Genomic DNA, 19,634 nt, shown 5'->3' on the forward strand with positions numbered 1-19,634 from the left:
CTGGAGTCACCATCCCTCGGGGTGTTCAAGCAGTGTGTGGACCTGGTGCTTAAGGACATAGCTTAGTGTTGAGCCTTCAGAGCTGGGTTGAAAGTTGGACTGGATGAGCTTGGAGGTCTCTTCAAGCAAATATATATTCTATATATATTCTGTGGTTCTGTGACACACCTTCAGCTGTATGACACAGTTTGTGCCACTCAGATATGTCTAAAATGTGCCAGTATCCTTTTGGTGTCCACACCTTAGTATTTTTTGGCAGAGGCAAAAATATGCCACGACAAGAAACATATCATCAGTTCCACTTTCTTTCTTCAAGAAGTGGCTTTTATATTCCATCACCCAAGCTTTAACTATTGTAAATCAGCAGGTACGTAAATGTTTTTGAAGTCACTGAAGGAGTACTGATTTACAGCAAAGGACAGGACCTGACTTCAAAACTTGAGCAGATAAACTGTATGCAGGGCTTCTGACGAAAGCATTATTCCAGTCATGTGGGTGAGTGGAATTTTCCAAAGTGAGAACAATGCAGAGAGATTAAACAAACCAGCCAAAGCAACAGTTACTTAAAAATACCTTCATTTGTAGCACGTTGGCACACAGAATGCATCGAGTTAAGTCTCACAAGCTGTCTCTCAATCTGGACCTGTGAAGTTGAGAGAAAGCCCTATGGTGAGGAGGGTAGAGACAGGGAGAAAGCAGAGGAAAACTGTAGATGATGGGAACACACTCCCAAACTGCTTTCAGAACCTACGTCAGTGTGCTGAACACCTTCACTGCTGATCCTCCTGCTGATTCACTGCTGTACAGCCAGATGCTAACCCCAGCGTTTTACAAGGGCTTGTGCTACTAGGATAAGGGTAGTGACTTTGAGCTGGGAGAGATTTAGATTTGGGATTAGGAAGAGATTCTATACAGTGAGGCTGGTGAGACACTGGAACTGGTTGCCCAGGAAGGCTGTGGATGCCTCCTCCCTGGAGGTGTTCAAGGCCAGGTTGGACGAGGTCTTCAGCAATCTGGGCTAGGGGAAGATGTCCCTGCTCACAGTGGAGAGACCAGAATAGGTATCTCTGAGGTCCCTTCCAGCCTCAGCCGTTCTCTGATTCTTAATTACATGGAGAGACCAGAATAGGTACCTCTGAGGTCCCTTCCAGCGTCAGCCATTCTCTGATTCTTAGAGTTATTACATCCTATTGGTCTTGTGGTGATTAAATAATAATAATAAAATCAGGCAGCAGGGTTGGAACTAGTTGATCTCTTCCAACTCAAAGCATTCTAGGATTCCAAATCTACTAAAGTAGTTACAGTTTGGTTCTTCTGTCACTGGACTGTCAAGGCTTGGATCCAAACTTGGGAATTCATTCTTCTAGCGGGCTCTTCCCTTTCATTTTGCTCTCCTCCTGGCTCCCATCAAATACGCCTCCCCAAAGAATTCAGGAAAACACTTTCTGATATCTTTTGAGGAAACAAGAGGCCAAGAAATCAGAAAATACTTTGCTGCTGGTATTTATAAAGCCAGGAAGCCATCACTTATGGGCTTGCCATACAAGGGCTAAAGAGACAGAGGAAGTTGTGTTCTACCATTGTGAGCGGAGCAGTGGGAAGCACAGCAGTGTGCTTGGCTGGCTAATGGAGTTAAAGCATAACCTGAGAGCACATGAGAGTTTGAAGGCACAACAGTTGCAATCGTGCTGGATACTACGCCTCTGAGAACACTCTCCCCCTCCCTTTTCTTTTAAATCCTAGACTGAAAACACAAGGAAAGGGAATAGGGAAGATTTAACCACTTGAATCAGATGGCAGAAAACAGTGAAAACTGTGAAAATGAAAGAATGATGGAAATCTTCATTAGTGAAACTAGAGAGAAACAAAAAAGGGCAATTCTCCTGGAGAGAACTAGCAGAATATGCTGGGAAGACAAAGTTGCTTTTGATTAGAAAGACAAAACCTCTTACAGAATGCTGTGTTGGAGAAGAAATGGAGACTTTCAAGCCCTATCTGGATGCACCCCTGTGTGACCTGTGCGAGATTCTATGGTCGTGCTCTAGCAGGGGGGTTGGATTGGATGATCTATAGAGGTCACTTCCAACCCCTAACATCCCGTGATGCTGTGATTGCTCTCTGAGGAACGGGACACCTGTGTGCTGACCCAGCAAGGAGGGTTTTTGTGGGAGTCTTGAAAGGCAGAACTGAGCAGAGCACTGTTGCCACCTACATCTCTTGTAACACTGAGGTTCGTCTGCTGTCTTCACCAGGTTGCAGGATGCCTCCCTTCAAAAGCAGCCACTAAGCTAAATGACCAACTTTGGCTTGGCTTGCCACAGCCTGGGAGACTTTTGGTTCTCCTCAGGGAGCAAGCAGAGCTTTGGATTAGGTATGCAATTCTGAAAGAATTGGCTTTCTGAGGCCCCATGACAGCTTCCCCAAACTGACCACGTTGCATGAATAAGCCCTTCTGCCTTAGTAACCAAAGAGTGAATCGAAAAGGTGCAAACTGAAGAGACTGCAACTTACACATTACCTACAGCAAGGGATGACTTCTTTTCCCTCTAAATAGATTCTTCACTGTTACTTTTCCATCTTACAGGTATTGCACCTGAAACACAATTAAAACTCTCCATTGTTGATGGATACTTAACTTTCTTCTTTGTCTCCTGTTACTATTAGCTCCAAGCAAGTTACCTATCTCTGGCCAAGAAGCACAAACCAGTTATGCAAGCATTAACAGACAGGATTGTTTCAAACTAAGTACAGCATGGTAAATAGAAGTCAAAGGCAAACCTATGGCATCACCCCACACCCCCATGACAGAAAATATTGCTGAGTCTGCAGGGGCTGTGGGTTGCTGGAGAACACATTGCTCATAGGACTCTTAACCCTCCTCACTTGTCTACAGCAGCTCACAGAAAGGTTGTGGTGAAATGAAAGCAGAGGAAGACCTGAGCTGACCGAAGCAGCCAACATCGTGACAAATCAGGGGGAGCTCATCAGCACACAGCACAGTAATTGGGCTAGTGGTAAGAGAACTGTGAAGATAACTTAGCCAACTGTGAGACCTGAGAGTTTGGACCTTGCAGGCAAATGCACACCTCAGCAAAACCACTTGCTGCTGCACGCTCCGTTTAGCAGCCTCTCCTAGTATTTGGTTTAAGTGTTTATTTCACAAACTGGGCTGTGAGCTACATGTCTCTGATCATCGAGACCGGTGTTAGGAGATTTATGAGCATATCCTATGGTGGATATATCCCATTAGTGTTTGCACTTTAGTTGTGACAATTATCCATCATTTTTTTCCATGTAATAGACTTGAAGTATCAAATGTTGTAACTTACTGACTGGTCAAAACACATCTACAAAACTTTGTGAATCATGGAATGGTCTGGGTTGGAAGTGACCTCTGAAGGTCTTCTAGTCCAGCCACCTCTGCAGTCAGCAGGGACATCCTCAACCAGATCATGTTGCCCAGAGCCCTGTCAAGCCTCACTTTGAATATCTCCAGAGATGAGGTCTTAGCCACCTCTCTGGGAAACTTGTTCCAGTGTTCCACTACCTTCATGGTAAAGAACTTGTTCCTCACAGCCAATCTAAATCTGTTCTGCTCTCATTTCAAACCATTGCCCTTTTTCTTATCACCACAGGCCTTTGCAAACAGTTCCACTGCAGCCTTCTTGTAGCCCCCTTCAGGTACTGGCAGGCTGCTATTAGGTCTTCCCAGAGCCTTCTCTAGGCTGAACAACCCCAGCTCCCTCAGCCTGTCCTCACAGCAGAGGTGTTCCAATCCCCTGATCATTTTTATGGCCCTCTTCTGGATCTGTTCCATCAGATCCATGTCCTTGCTCTATTGAGTATTTAGTATTTCTAAAGGATGAGATTAGAATTCAGACTAAACAGATGATGGAATGCATTTGAAGTCAGAGAGTTAAAACTCTTACAAACACACTAACAAGTATTATGTGGAAGAAGGAAAATAAGATTAAAAAAAAAAAGAAAGATGAATTTGGAATAAATTTGTTGGAAGTGTCTCTGAGAAAACAATATTCAAATATGGAAAAGGTCAGAAAAAGAAGGCAGCCACCAGAGTTGTTTTCCATAGTAATTTATAATTGGATGAGATGAGTCTTATTAGATCAAGAAAAAAACAAAGGATTTAGATAAGAGATTGGAAAACTCCTCCTGACTAAAGATGGGCAGTGGAATGGATTCTCATAACCTTTCTAAGCATCTCCATCACTGCAGTTTGCTAAGAATAGCTTAGCCAGACAGCTGACCTGTACAGCCAGCCTTACCTTGGAGGAAGGAAGAAGCTGTGTCTTGAGACTCAACTGTGCCCACACTATTTTTCTTTTAATCATCAATTGTAGTCAGACCTTTTTTTTTTTTCCTAAATATATTTCATCATTTGTATGCAATGCAGTGCCAAAAACATTAAAATGAGGCTGCTTAAAGCCTGTATGGAAACAAACTGATTAAACTAATTTTTATGTTTTCCCACTCATTATGATGCTATCATGCTGAGATGGAATACAAAATAGAGTGTAGTGTGAATGCTCATTATGGAAAAGCAAAAAAAAAAAAAAAGAAAAAGAGGGGAAAAAAATTAATCCAATATATCCACTTGCAGTGGAAAATGTGTCCTGGTAAAGAGCTTGCATTTCTACGGTACTCTTCCTCTGGGAATTTCAAAGAGCTTTCAGACACAGTCTTAGCACCCACAGGGTCACAAGGCAGGTTGGAAAGGACATCTGCAGATCACAGAATCATAGAACCAGCCAGGTTGGAAGACACCTCCAAGATCATCCAGTCCAACCTAGCACCCAGCCCTAGCCAGTCAACTAGACCATGGCACCAAGTGCCTCATCCAGGATTTTCTTGAACACCTCCAGGGACGGTGACTCCACCACCTCCCTGGGCAGCTCATTCCAATGCCAATCTCTCTCTGGGAAGAACTTCCTCCTAACATCCAGCCTGGACTTCCCCTGGCACAACTTTAGACTGTGTCCCCTCGTTCTGTTGCTGGTTGCCTGGGAGAAGATATCAACCCCCACCTGGCTACAGCCACCCTTCAGGTAGCTGTAGACAGCAATGAGTTGGGAGCAAGTGTTGATCTGTTAGAGGGCAGAAGGGCTCTGCAGAGGGACCTGGACAAGCTGGGTAGATGGGCACAGTCCAACCCCATGAGTTTTAACAAGGCCAAGTGCAGGGTTTTGCACTTTGGTCACAATGAACCCCATGCAGCACTGCAGGCTGGGGGCAGAGTGGCTGGAGAGCAGCCAAGGCAGAGAGGGACCTGGGAGTACTGGTTGAGAGCAGTGTGCCCAGGTGGCCAAGAAGGCCAATGGCATCCTGGCCTGTGGCAGCAGGATCAGGGAAGTCCTTCTGCCCCTGTACTCAGCACTGGTTAGGCTACACCTTGAGTACTGTGTCTGGTTCTGAGCCCCTCAATTTAAGAAAGATGTGAGGTGCTTGAATGTGTCCAGAGAAGGGCACCAAGGCTGGTGAGAAGCTGGAGCACAGCCTTACGAGGAGAGGCTGAGGGAGATGGGGGTGTTCAGCCTGGAGGAGGCTCAGGGCAGACCTTACTGCTCTCTACAACTACCTGAAAGGAGGTTGTAGCCAGGTGGGGTTGGTCTCTTCTGCCAGGCACCCAGTGACAGAACAGGAGGACACAGTCTCAAGTTGTGCCAGGGTAGGTTTAGGCTGGGTGTTAGGAAGACGTTCGTCACAAAAAGAGTGATTGGCATTGGAATGGGTGGGCCAGGGAGGTGGAGTCACTGTCCCTGGAGGTGTTTCAAAGGAGACTGGATGAGGCACTTGGTGCCATGGTTCAGTTGATTGGAAGGGTTAGGTGACAGGTTGGACTTGACGATCTCAAAGGTCTTTTTCAACCTGGTTAATTCTGTGATTCTGAGTTCAACCTCCCTGTTAGTGCAGGCCACCCAAGGAGCTTTGAGAAGGGAGACCACATCTGTGCAGCTTCACATCAGAGACTAAAGCCCCAAAACGTCCACTTCAAGTTCTAAAAAATGCTGTCTCTCAGCCTCCTCCAGGTGCAGCTCATCCCCTCCTCTGTGTTCTGCTCTCTCAGCATCACTGTCAATTGTCAACTAGCAGAGATGTCTCACCCCTTTCATCAGCATCCACCATCCTATAGGACAGGGATAAGTGTTGAGTTACTGCTCTTCCCTGAAGTCCCTTACCAGCACAAGAGCACACAAGTAATGGTGGCTCCTATAAGAGAAAGGGGAGCTAGCGTTTATTAATAGTAAAAATAATTATATCTGGTATTCATTAATAGCAAAAATAATGATCTTTGCTATTTATTAATAGCAAAATATTTATCTCTGGTATTAAAAGTTGTTACCTGTGTATATAATATTAATGCACATGTATTTATGTAAACAAAAGTATGGAAACAACCCAGTTGTATTCCTTTGATCCTGTCTAAGTCATCTCTCCTGAGACTCAGTTTGATTTGGAAGTGTTTGTACAGCAGGTTGGTCCAAAGCAACCTTGGGAAGTTCTCCTTGATAGTATTAAATGAGTTATCAAATGTTTGTGTCTTAATGCTGCAGTCATATATAGAAGCTGAATTTATGTCACTTTGACTTGGTTCTTGTTTAGATATTTCCAAAATGAACTCTTCCATGTTGCTACTGCTTGGCTCTTTCACATGTCTGCTGTGGGTTTACAATAAGCACTTGGTCTAAGCAAACAGCAGCTGCTGTGTGAATGAATGTATCTCCATTTTCATTCAGGTGGCCAGGTTAGACTAAATCTGTCTGGTGATGGACAGTCAGCTGGATAAATCTGTTAAATGCCTGTGTAGAAAACAGTGTCTGCTTGGTGTGGGGTGGATTCACCTTCCATGACCACTTAACTGTACTGCTCTTGAATCTCTGTGGTGTCACTGGTAGAGGCAACAGCAAAAAAATACTTACACAATATAGGGAAATCCCCACCCCAAAACTCTCTTATAATGAGAATAACCTCAGCCAAGGATAGTTCTCTGAGAATTAATAACTTGGCTGGGGTTAATGGTCACTGGCTTCACCTTAGGCCCTCAATTAATCTCTGAACCTCAATTGTTATTACCTAACTGACTTAGTATCATTTCATTTTAACATTTCAAAGTGATCTTCCTAAAATCACACTGACAGAGTAACGTGGGCTCTGTAGATGTGCACTGACATGGTTTCAATATTGCTACTTTGGCGCCATACCCTTCCATTGACATTTCATTTTGTTTTGACATCTCAGTGCCACATCTATGGATCTGTGCAGATGACATGGAATTGTTCAGATGAGATGAAAGCCTGTCCAGGAGCGAGGGCAGGCCAACATCTTGCACAGGGACACTAAAAGCTACTAAGCAGAATTATTGTTAGCACTGTGAATATGATTTGTACATTTCTAAAGGGGAACAAAAAAGCCAGAGAAAATTTCACTTGCAGTCAAACCAAACCAAAATCTTTTCACTTAGATCAGCTTAAAAAAACAAGCCTGAAACAAAGCACCAGGTAATATGTTTTAAAAGGTTTCTTTTTGTTTTGTTTTGATATTACCACTTCTCACTTAATTTTAGGCTGCAAATAAATGATGCAAATCTCCTGTCCCAATAAACACAGAAGCGAAGCAAGTTGCTGAGCACTGTCAGATGCAACACTAAATGAAGAGCTCCTGATAAAAACAGGGCATCAAAATAAAGTCTCTTTAGAATGTGGAAAAGTTTTTGCAGAGTCTTTTCAAGCTCTTTGATCCAGCTTTGAAATAATTTTGGGAGATTACCATTGTATAAACCCCTTAATTTATAGTAGCTGACCTAAGCTGCTCTTTGTATAACAGCCATACATGGAACAATGGCAGGAAAGTGGAAAACACAAGGGGAACTAAAACTGCTCTGTTTATTATTTAGCTCATAATTACATCTTCCTTATTTAATCTCTGGAATCCTGTCATGTTCTTAATAATACAGGTTCAAATAATATTTACTGTACACATGAGAGTTAGTTTTGAGTAAGGCATTTAGACTATCCAAACTTTGTCTAACTTGTGACCTTTCCCTAACCTGAGCGAGGTCTATTTTATACAGATCCCACTAGATAGACAGTTTCTCTATAAATGGTGAAGCTGCTGCCAAGAGCCCATTGTTAGGCAGGACGTTTTTCAGCAGGCATGCTTGAGGTTCCTATCACACCACTGTAAGGAGCAAGCCCTTGAGGGTTCTTCTTTTGTCAATGGAATAAAACAGTTAGTTCTGAATAACTTGCAAGTCCACAACCAGTGCCCTTTGTGACTCAGAGTAACACGATAGGAGGGATTCCTTTGTCTTGTTTTTGTAGGCAGCCTCCTGTTTTACTCCTAGTATTAAATCAATACTTGAGCAGCATTTGTCTCTTAGATACTCATTTATATATCTACATTTCTATCCTCAAAATAACCAATGTGTGCTTCTAACAGGTGTTGTTCCAGTTCAGTATTCACCATCTAACTGCAGAAGATGGCATGCCTCTTACAGAAGCATGGCATACCAGAGCTTGGAAGGGACCTCCAGAGATTGAGTCAGAGCAGGATCACCTAGGGCAGGCCACACAGCAATGCATCCAGGTGGGTTTGGAAAGTCTCCAGAGAAGGAGACTTCAGACTCTCTGGGCAGCCTGCTCCAGGCCTCTGGCACCCTCACTATACCTCATGTTGAGGTAGAACCTCCTGTGTTCTAGCTTGTACCTGTTGTTCCTTATCCTATCACTGGGCACCACCAAACAGAGCCTGGCACCTTCATCTTGATATCCACCCGTCACATATTTATAGATCAGATTCCCTCTCAGCCTTCTCTTCTCCAGACTAAACAGCCCCAGGCCACTCAGTCCATCTTCACAGGAAAAATAAAGTCCCTTCATCAACCTCACAGCTCTCCATTGAACTTTCCACAGCAGATCCCTATCTCTCTTAAACTGGAGAGCCCAGAACGGGACACAGCATTGCAGGTGTGGTAGTGAGACTACTTCAGCTGAATTGAAAGGAAGAATTGAGTTCAGTTCTGCATACTTATTGTTGACACTTGAGGAGCTGTAGTCAACTTGTGTAAATTAGAATAAGCTGTAGGATGTACAAGCTTTTGCCAGAAGACCTGTGGCTTGAAAACAGAGCACTGGCCTTCTGAGCCAAGGTGAGGTAGGCACAGGGGTGAAAGTTATGCCTTCAACTTCAATAGACCCTCTTGCAGAAGTGCTGCTCACTCTAGCCTTGAACTTACAGAAAACTAATGGCTAAATTCCCAATACTGCCTTATTTTCTGGCAGCACAGAGGTACTCTTAAGGTAGCCCTTTGTACAGCTCTACACTTCACAGAATTATAGAATGGCTTAGTTTGGAAGGGACCTTTAGGCTGGATGTTAGGAAGAAGTTCTTCACAGAAAGAGTGACAGCATTGGAATGGGTTGCCCACAGAGGTGGTGGAGTCACAGTCCCTGGAGGTGTTTAAAAAGAGACTGGATGAGGCCCTTGGTGCCATGGTTTAGTTAATTAGAAGGTGTTAGGTGATCTCAAAGTTCTTCTGCAACCAGGTTATTTCTGTGATTCTGTGACCTTAGAGAGCATCTCCTCCAACCTCCCCACCGTGGGCAGGAACACTTCTCAACTAGACTGGTCTTGAACACCCTCATGGAGGAGGCAGCCACAACCTCCCTGGACAGCCTGTTGTACAGTCTCAACACTCTTGTACTCAGTTTCAAACCATTCCCCCTTGCCTGTTGCTAGACACCCTTAGAGGACTGATTACACTGCACCAGTGCTCTGATCTATGAGCATTCCCAGCCTGCAGAAATGACCTGTACTGAGAGGATGAAGAGCATCACAGTGTCTTGCTGTTATGATGCAGCATGGAAACCTGAGGACAGTCTGTCTGGTACCTGAAGCTGTTATTTAAATTAGAGTAAGAGCAAACTTGCTTGAGATGTTGGGTCAGTCGAAAGGCATACAGAACTCTGAAGATATAGCATCAGAGACAGAAGCAACAGAAAACATTAGACATGCTCTTCAAAGGGGAAATAAGGGCAAATAGTAGGGTAGTGAAGAAACAAATGTGAAATGGTTGAAAAAGAAGGGAAATTTCAAGAGGAGTATTTAAAGGCAAATGGAAAGAGAGACATGAAGGTTGTCTTCTGCAGTGGTCTAGACAGTGTGGAAAAAAAAGCCAATACCAGGGAAGAAAGTTTTTGAATGAGCAAATGAAAGAGGATTATAATTTTTATAAACTATTAAGTACAATTAAGGTGATAAAATAGTAATGAGGTAAGCACAGGAAGGCATTTGGACCTTTTCCTTCAGCTTTAGATCAGAAGTTTTATTGTGCCCTCAGCTAGATTTAAGGGAGGATTATTGAACTCAGACTAATAATGTGTCCCCAGAACACAGGGATGGCAAAACCCCTTTTCTTTTTATACTAGAGTGTGACCCTCCACTGTGCTGTTCCTCCTGTACAAAGAAATTTTAATTCCCTGTTCACCACAATTACATCAATTCTTAAAGCTGAGAAAAGGCCTTATTACAGTACTTGTAAGAGCAGATGCTTGCAAAGTCTACATGTGCCAGTGAGAACATCATTCAGTTTTATGCACACTTCTGTTTTCTGGCTTGGCATAATTTGACAGAGGACTTCATAAAACTGGATTTGGCTTTAATGTTAAGGTTCTAATGACTACAGTGGGTGTTAAAAACCCCAACCCAAACAAACAGCCACACTCCTCTTTAATATTAAAGTCAATGTTTACGTCTGATCAACAGAAAAAAGAAACCCACAAGGGTTTGATGCTTTTTTGCAACAGACAAGATACAATAACAAAGTAATATTTTTTTTAATGGTCTGCTTTCAGCATTTAAAAGAGTGACAAAGCACATTTTTTGTGTTGGCAGAGCTGGTTTGATAGCATGTAATGAAATTAGGACAACACATACACTTTTTGTGCCTTACTTCACCCTCATTCTAATACAAAGATTTTTCAAGATAAGGTCAGAGCTGTGATTAAAGACAGCTGCACTACTTTCTAACTTGTTATGTCCTAGCATTAAGTAAAGGGATAAATAAACACACACAAGCCTAACCTGATTTATCTGCGTGTCCCCAGATAAATTTGTTTAATGTAAAAACAAATACAGCGAAGCTGGGATGGAAGTTGAGCAGAATTTTCAACATCTGTGCAGATAAATTTAATTTATTCAGAAAAAGAAAAAGGCAGCATTAGTGCATCATGCAAAAGCTGATTTAAATCATTTCATACAACAGAAAACATATGTACTAGCTAAACCAAATTCAGTTTGCCCTTAAAACCCATTTCCTTCAGACTATCATTGCTTCTGAATTTTCTGTTATGATAATGTTCAGCTGCTGCTGTGTCTTTTTTCTTCTTATTCTTCTTTTTTTTTTTCTCCTTTTTACATTCTCCTCTTGATTTTACACATTCCACTAACCCCAAATTACAGTTAGAAGACCCAGGGGCAGCAACACCCTAAACGCAGCATCAGGCAGGTTCACTTCACAGATTGCTTCTGGGTATCTTTTTATGGGCAGATCTTTAAAGCTGTTCAGGTAAAGTAAGTTAAGCACAATACCTTAAATAGCTGAGCATAAATGAGTTACAGGTGTTGGAATATTTTGGGTTTCTTCAATAAATCTTTCCACTATAACACACTCAAACTCAGAAAAATAATCTCTCTGCAACAGCAACTCACTGTAGTGGAGCTTACATCTGCAGCAAGGGACTGAGTATTAGGCAGACAAAAGACATTTCTCCCTGAAAATTGAAGATCAATCCAAATGATAATTTTCTGCTGAAATTGATAAAACTTGAAAGTGTTACAGTGAGAACTAAAACTTCAAATTAGAATTCTGTGTACACAGCTGAAAACAATACCTTGAAAAAGAAGAACCTAAATAGGATAAAACATATTGTAACTGAAAGCAAGGCTGTAAAAAGTCTTGATGTGATTTTTGAAACCATCCAGGCACATAAAAAGTATCACTTCAACTGAAAAAAAATATGATCAACATGTACTGTAATGGTTTAAAGGCTCCTTCCTTATGGAAGAGGTTATCAACTTGTGCTTTAAGGAGTCTGCTGTCAGCCCCTTCATTCTACAAAGGAATCAGCTTCTCTGGAAATCTGAGCACACATACAAAACTCTCACTAGCTTTTAAAAAGATTTTGGCCTTTCCTGAATGGCAGTTAGCAAAGATAAGAATATGAAAGAGTCAAGCCCAATGAGCTGTGCTCATTAAGAAATCTCTAACAAAGCACAAACCTGAGGCCCACTGCTCTGAGGGGAGATGAGGACGGAAACAGACTATGGGCTAATGCTCACCTCAATGTACCTCTGATCTTGGTGGTTCCAACAAGAGCAAAATAATGCTGGTACATGAATACTTAAGTACAAAGAAGAAAATGATGCTCTCACATGAATGCATAAATATACAAGAAACATGCCCATTTGTGTGCTTTGTCTTGGAGAAGGGATCCAGGATGAAGCATTGTTTTACCACGTTTTCAGTGCCTGTCTTGAGCACCAGGATGCTAATCTTCTTCAGAATTAAGTCACATACAGAGCTCTTGCACCTTGCTCTTTCAGACATCATCACGCCAGAAAACTGCATGCTACAGTACCTAGAGAGGTCAAGATAGAGTCCTTCCTTAAAGTCAGTTAAGAGGAAAAAATCTTAAGTATAGATTCCCTGGGGGGATGGGGAGGAAAACACAAAACACAATTTGGTTTTGAGTCATTAAACTACTTATTAATAACCTTCACAAAACTAACCCCAAACTTCCCAGGCTCATCTATATAGAACAATAAATCCTTGCTCTTCACTTTTGCCCTAAAAATTCCCCCAACTTGAGATTATTTTTTAACTGTTTAACTGGTTGATTTTAGCAATCAGATAGTGATGAAACACTTACACCAGCTATTTCCTCAAAATCTGGCTACTCACTCCTAACAGCCAGAGCTTCACCTGGGCTTTAGGTATTCCACTGTTTTAAGTCCCAGAATAACAAACAGACTTTTCCAGTTTCTCACATCAGTGTAGATGCTCCAGTCAGATCGCCAGCACTGAATAAACTGGTGAGTGAAACCATCAGAAAACACTTATTTTTTCAAAGGTAGCTCTGTACCAGGGGTAAGAACTGAAAGTTACACCTTTCAGCCTCTGCATTTTTGTCTTTGTTTACAATGCTATCAGAAGCCATCCGGAAGGAAGAAAGATTATGAGTATCTAGAAAGTAGCTGTTTGACAGAGACAGAAATGCTGATAATGAGTGGGTTGTGCCTGTCTGATCACAACAGAGCTCTGAAGCAAAACAGAAACTCTTGAGATGTTTGTGTAAAGAGGCAGTAGCATGAGGAGGGCAGCAGGAGTTCAGTTGAAGTTCAGGGCAGATGCTGCCATTAGTTTACACTGCAGGAAAGTAAAATTGCTTCCGGATTTACCTCTTCCTCCCCAGCATCAGCACCGAGCCATGCTGTGGCGCAGAGTCACGATGTCAGCTGGGAAGCAGTCTTTGAGCAGGATGCCGCGCTCACGGTGGCAGTCCAGCTCCTCGATGAAGCCATACCAGTAGATGACTAATCCAGGGCCAAACCTATGAAGGGAAAAGAAAAAGGAATTTTTCTGAGTGTGTTTAAGTGGACTTTTTAATTTCCCACCTCTGTGATTCCAACACAAGTAAAGAGGCTAATTCCAACACAAATAAAGATGCTAATTCCAAGGCAAGTAAACATGCTAATTTCTCCAAGTTCATTTGAGACAATATTTATATATATATATTATATACATATCTATATAAATTATACATACTTACACACACACACACATCTATTTATGTATTTTATCTATTTATACATATATTTATGCACACTATATATATTAGATATGTATAGATACTATATGTACATATTTACACAGATTTTTATATATTATATATACACATATATTACATATAAATACATATTTATACACATAGAATGTATTTTATGTATGTATATATACATAGGTATTTCATATACACATATGTATTTGTATACATTAAATGTACATATTTATATAAACACAGATTTTTATATATTATATATACACAGATTTATGCATATAAAATATATACACACACACACACACACACACACATATATATATATATATATATATATACAGACACACATGCTGGGGGATAGGTTGGATTGGATGATCTTGGAGGTCTCTTCCAACCTGGTTGATTCTATGATTCTATGATACTTGATTTTCAAACATTAATCAATGTTGAATTAAGTCAGGTGATTAACACCTGATTCCAGGATTAAAAAAGGCAATTTAGAGCCTCAAACAATTCACATCAATTTTGGGGTTTTTTTTTTCTTTCCTTTGAATACTCTGCAGGTATCAATTAAAAAAAAAAAGACTTATTTCTTAAGTATAAAGTAACATTTAGTAAGTGATACATGCAGAATTCACTCTTTTTTTTTAGTTCAAATGGGTGTGCAGGCATTAAAAAAAAACCACAGCGTTTACACAAGTCCCAGTTCATGCAAATTATAATACCACAAAGACAAATCCTTAAAATATAATCTCTCTGAGCTATTATTGAGGTGCTTCGATATGAGCTATTATTGAGGTACCTCAGTATGAGCTATTACTGAGGTCACTATAAACATAAAGCAGAATTCAGAAAGAAACAGAAACTTTCTGCTATTAGGTCTCTGAAACACGCCTCAGGAATTCCTCAGATATTGCTAACTCTGCCTGATCTCCACTAGGCAATCTCAGGAAGTAGCCCCATGGACTATTTTACCCATCAGGAAGTTCAGCCCTTCAGGCTGGGTTCATAAAGAAGTAATCACTATCAATCACTGGGCACTGCGATGTGTTTTGCACATCAGTCCCACGTTTTTCCTACCGAGAGCACTTAATTAAAGGGCAGCACTACTTTCGGTGTAGCCTTGCAGGAATTTTTACAGTGAAATCATAAATTATGAATGTTGGGTTAGTAAAAGGATGTCTAAAAACAGAACTGCTTTCTGTAGTCTGGCATTACAGCAGTCTGCACAACATTAGGCCAAAAAAGCTTTTTCTTGCCTTGATTTATTATATGATGCAGTGAACTTGCCAAAAACAACAGTGCAGGATGAGCTGCTAGATAAGGTCTGTGCAAGAAAAAGTTCAGTGTAATGTCATGGAATGGTTTAGATACAGAGCAGCACTCAGGGTTCAACCAGTACTGTAGAGCCATTTTTTTTGTTAATGCTTAACTATCATCAAAATCTGCTGGGAAGGTGGCACCTAAAGTTCCACTGAGCAGACAACACAAGCGCTCAAAATGGTGGGTAGTGCCAGGCTGGGGCAGCAGTGTGCCTTGGTGGCCAAGAAGGCCAATGGAATCCTGGGGTGCGTTAAGAGGAGTGTGGCCAGCAGACCAGGAGACATTCTCCTCCCCCTCTACTCTGCCTTGATGAGACCTCACCTGGAATAATGTGCTCAGTTTTGGGCTCCCCAGTTCAAGAGGGACAGGGATCTACAGGAGAAAGTCCAATGGAAGGCCATGAAGATGCTGAAGTGGCTGCAGCACTACCCTATGAGGAGAGACTGAGAGACCTGAGGCTGTTTGGTCTGGTGAAGAGAAGATTTAGAGAGGATCTAATCAATGTTGTGCCAGGGAAGGTATAGGCTTGATACTAGGAGAAAATTCTTCACAGAGAGTGTGATTTTTCCATTGGAATGGGCTGCCCAAGGAGGTGGTGGAGGCACCGTCCCTGGAGGTGTTCAAGCAAAGCCTGGATGAAGCACTTAGTGCCATGGTCTAGTTGATTGGCTAGGGCTGGGTGCTAGGTTGGACTGGATGACCTTGGAGGTCTCTTCCAACCTGGTCGCTTCTATGATTCTATTCTATGTTTATAAATGTATGGGTGGGGGTCAAGAGGGAGGGGACAAACTCTTCTCAGTTGTGCCCTGGGATATGACAAGGGACAATGGGTATGAACTACAGCAGAGGAAGTTACACCTCAACATCTTCTTCTCTGGAGCCTTTCCAGCCCCGTCTGGATGTGTTCCTGTATGACTTGTGCTAGATTCTATGGTTCTGCTCTGGCAGGGGGGGAGGGTTGGACTCGATGATCTCTGGAGGTTCCTTCCAAACCCCAACATCCTGTGACGCTGTGGTAAGGGTGGTTTCTTTCCTGCAATGGAGGAAAACTATTTCATGTACTCATGTATTGGAACAGGCATCAAAGATTTATGGCTACTACTCCCCAAACCTGGAAGCAGCCTCAGTTCTGTGGCAAAGTACATTACCTTTCAGCATAGCTGAGGCAACACTGGCAAAAGTGCAGCTGAAAGATGACCTTTCAAAGTGGAAAAGGTGAAGTTCTGACAAACCCAGCTACAGGAGCTAATGTATTCAAACATGTTCACCACTGAATAAGTACAAACCAAAATGTGGCTCATGTGGAAAGACGATGTGGCCTACAGCCAGTTCCTAAGTTTCTCTGGCTGGCCAACAACTTCAGCCTCTGCTGTCTCTTATGGGCTCTCTATTTTCCTTTGCTTAAGTTCATGAGTGGCCAAAATGTGTGTGACCTGGGATAAATTAAGAAAAGTGTGTCCAGCAGGCCCAGGGAGGTTCTTCTCTCCCTCTACTTTGCCCTGGTGATACCACACCTGCAATACTGTGTCCAATTTTGGGCTCTCCAGTTTAAGAGAGATAGGGATCTGCTGTGGAAAGTTCAATGGAGAGCTTCAAAGATGATAAAGGGACTTGATATCTCTCCTGTGAAGAAAGACTGAGAGCCCTGGGGCTGTTTAGTCTGGAGAAGGTTGAGAGGGGATCTGATCAAGGTCCATAAATACCTGAGGGGTGGGTGTCAAGATGAAGGTGCCAGGCTCTGTTTGGTGGTGCCCAGTGATAGGATAAGGAACAACAGGTACAAGCTAGAATACAGGAGGTTCCACCTCAACATGAGGTATAGTGAGGGTGCCAGAGGCCTGGAGCAGGCAGCCCAGAGAGGTTGTGGAGTCTCCTTCTCTGGAGACTTTCCAAACCCACCCTGATGTGCTGCTGTGTGGCCTGCCCTAGGTGATCCTGCTCTGGCAGTGGGGTTTGACTGGATGACCCCGGGAGGTGCCTTCCAGCTGTGACCTCGCTGTACCCTGGAGGCTGCCAGCCCATCAAGAACCAGGAGCGAATTGCAAATGAAGCCAAGGGCTGATGCTTGGTGCCCCTGTTGAGAGGCAGCAATTTGGTGATGCAGGATGGGCCTGCTTTTGTTACTCCACGGACTATGCATCTGTTCCCACATCAATCAAACACAGAAACAGGATAATTGGGTGGGCACCTACTTACTTAGTAAGCAAAGTTATTTGAAAGGCAAAAATCCCCAGAAGATAAGGAGCAGACCTTCAATTTCTAATGGACTTTTTTTTAATGCAAGGCAGAAGCTATGAAAGGTGCAGAAGTGCTCACTCATTACGAGCTTCTGTGCCAGGTAAAATCTTGGTGCTAATGAGCAGCTGCTCAGCCCAAGTTTTGAAGGGCTCATTTCGCTCTCTGTGGCAGTCTGAATCCCCTATCCACCACAAAATGCATGGGGTGCTGTGCTTAAGCCATTAAGTTATTTCTTGAAATGGTCATTTTAAATAAAATTAACATTCTGAGATGCCTCAAAAGAAAAAAAGAAAAGGATAATTTGTGTCTTTCCAGCAAATCACAGCTCGAGCACAACATTTTCCAGGAATATTTTGTGCTTCACAATTACGTTCAGAAATGCTGAATTTGATGATGAAAATTTCTAGGCAAGACATCTACATATTGCTAATGGCAGGAGTGAGTACACCTTCAGCATGAAACACACATCAATCCTGCTTTTTATTGCTAGCACACAAAAACTATTTGCCCTCTGCTGCCTAGGTGGCACTTTCCTAGCCCCTATATTGTGTCATTCCTTCTGTTAGAGCTCCCTTGTCACATATGTACGATCACACACACCAAAAAAAACATACCGTACTCCCCCCCTAAATATACTTAAGCTCAGTACTTAAGACCAAAATGAACTTGTTGGCACATTAAGCATTTGCCACTGACTATCAGGAACTCCTGCTGCTAAGTGCTAATTTCTCTCTCATTAACACCCAGAGTTGGCAAATCACAAACAATGCCACTGGTTAATTACTGCTGCCTTAATTTGAAAAGACACTTAACCTTTTTTTTGTGGAGAGGGATGAGGTAGGGAAGTGTAACCTAAGAACTACCCTTTTCAATGTGGCTCCTTCCGAAGCGCAGATATGACACCACCACGGACAAAACTCAGTGCTGCCAATGGCAAAGTAAAGCCACACACTTTAAATCTGCATCAACTGTTAACGTTTCACAAGTTAGTGAGGTTGTTCTCCTGGTTTACACAGGAGGATAAGCTAAAGTGACAGAATGCTTATTGCTATGGAAAGGAGACTTTTTTAGTAGCTCTCAGGAGAAGAAAAAAAGCAAACCCTTTGAATACACGTCTACAAGTATAGAGAGATAGCATACAGCACAGGTTGGGCTGTCCCATTTCACACCGGACCACGTTTTAAGCTTAAAGTCAAAATCAAGCTTCAGATTATGGATTCCTAAGGATTTTGTCCTCAGAAAAATTACATAACTGCCCCCTAAATGCTCAACTTGTAGTTCTCCTCCTGTCTCTGGTTCTTAGCTGCAAAACTAAAGTGTGAACTGGGGGTTCCTAGATGAAAAACTAAAGCGTAGAGTGGGGGTTCTTAGCTGAAAAACTAAAGTGTGAAAGAACCTGGTCTAGACTGTAGTTTTACATATTTCAGTGAAGCTATTAGTTTTTGAATGTTAGCATTATATGGACTTACTTTTTCAAAGTGAGAAGAAATGCAAGTTACAAATGTTTGGTTAATTCTGCTTAGTAAAATCAGAATGAACAGGAAAATACAGAAACGAGAATACAATAAACATAGCAAGTGAAAATTGTCCACACAGGTCGTGTCAGTTTACTTGAAAATCAGCCCATAAATATGTAGCTATCATTTATATAAATCCTGGCTTAGTCACACTCTGGTTTCGACAGCAGAAGCTGTGACTATCGAGCTGCACTTCAGTGTGGGGTCTGAATATCCCAAGCGCCAAAAAGGAGGTAGACAGGATAATGACCCCATGGCATAGCAAGAAGAGAGCAGGATTACAAAAGCCCTTGGACTGGTTGAGACCTAATTTGGGCTTGATACAGAAGATAAATTTAGCCTAAGTACTAAGAGCAGCACAGAACCAACTAAAACATTTGAGATAGATGCTGGAGATAGTGAAAGAGAGTTTGAGTATAGTTAAATATAGTCACAGTCTCAACAGTGCCTTAGCTAAACCATAAGTCTGACGATTTTACTCTAAATCAGCTTTCCACTAATTTCAGAGTGTTCAGCAGATCTTTTGTACCAGCTTAATGACACTGTTTCTGAAAGGAACCCACAGTTAAAGGAGTATAGATTTGTACATCGATAGTTCTGAGACACTGGGTTTTGTTCCTGGAAAGCAGTTTCACAGAGATAGGCTAAAAAGCCAGGAAGGTAAAATGCAGGTAACCCAAAGAGAAATGGTTCATTTTCTTAA

At 42.2% G+C, this 19,634-nt stretch overlaps 1 protein-coding gene across 3 annotated transcripts in view; it reads right to left on the minus strand.

The window, feature by feature from the left end:
- Nucleotides 1-359: 359 nt before the first annotated feature.
- CDIN1 (CDAN1 interacting nuclease 1) overlaps nt 360-19,634 on the minus strand; it is a 149,206-nt gene continuing 129,931 nt past the window's right edge. The window contains exons 11-12 of one of the 3 annotated variants that reach the window (XM_064147964.1): nt 13,474-13,625; nt 360-643 (exon numbers count right to left, since the gene is read on the minus strand). In XM_064147964.1, the coding sequence (XP_064004034.1) occupies nt 13,490-13,625 (136 nt within the window). In that variant the 3' untranslated portion in view covers nt 360-643; nt 13,474-13,489. Of the gene's footprint in view, nt 644-10,742; nt 12,654-13,473; nt 13,626-16,055; nt 16,210-19,634 lie in introns of those variants that run through there. The other 2 variants (XM_064147954.1, XM_064147972.1) reach the window with 2 other exon arrangements.

This window comes from Pogoniulus pusillus, chromosome 1 (genome assembly GCF_015220805.1).
Source record: "Pogoniulus pusillus isolate bPogPus1 chromosome 1, bPogPus1.pri, whole genome shotgun sequence".
Lineage (NCBI taxonomy): Eukaryota > Metazoa > Chordata > Aves > Piciformes > Lybiidae > Pogoniulus > Pogoniulus pusillus.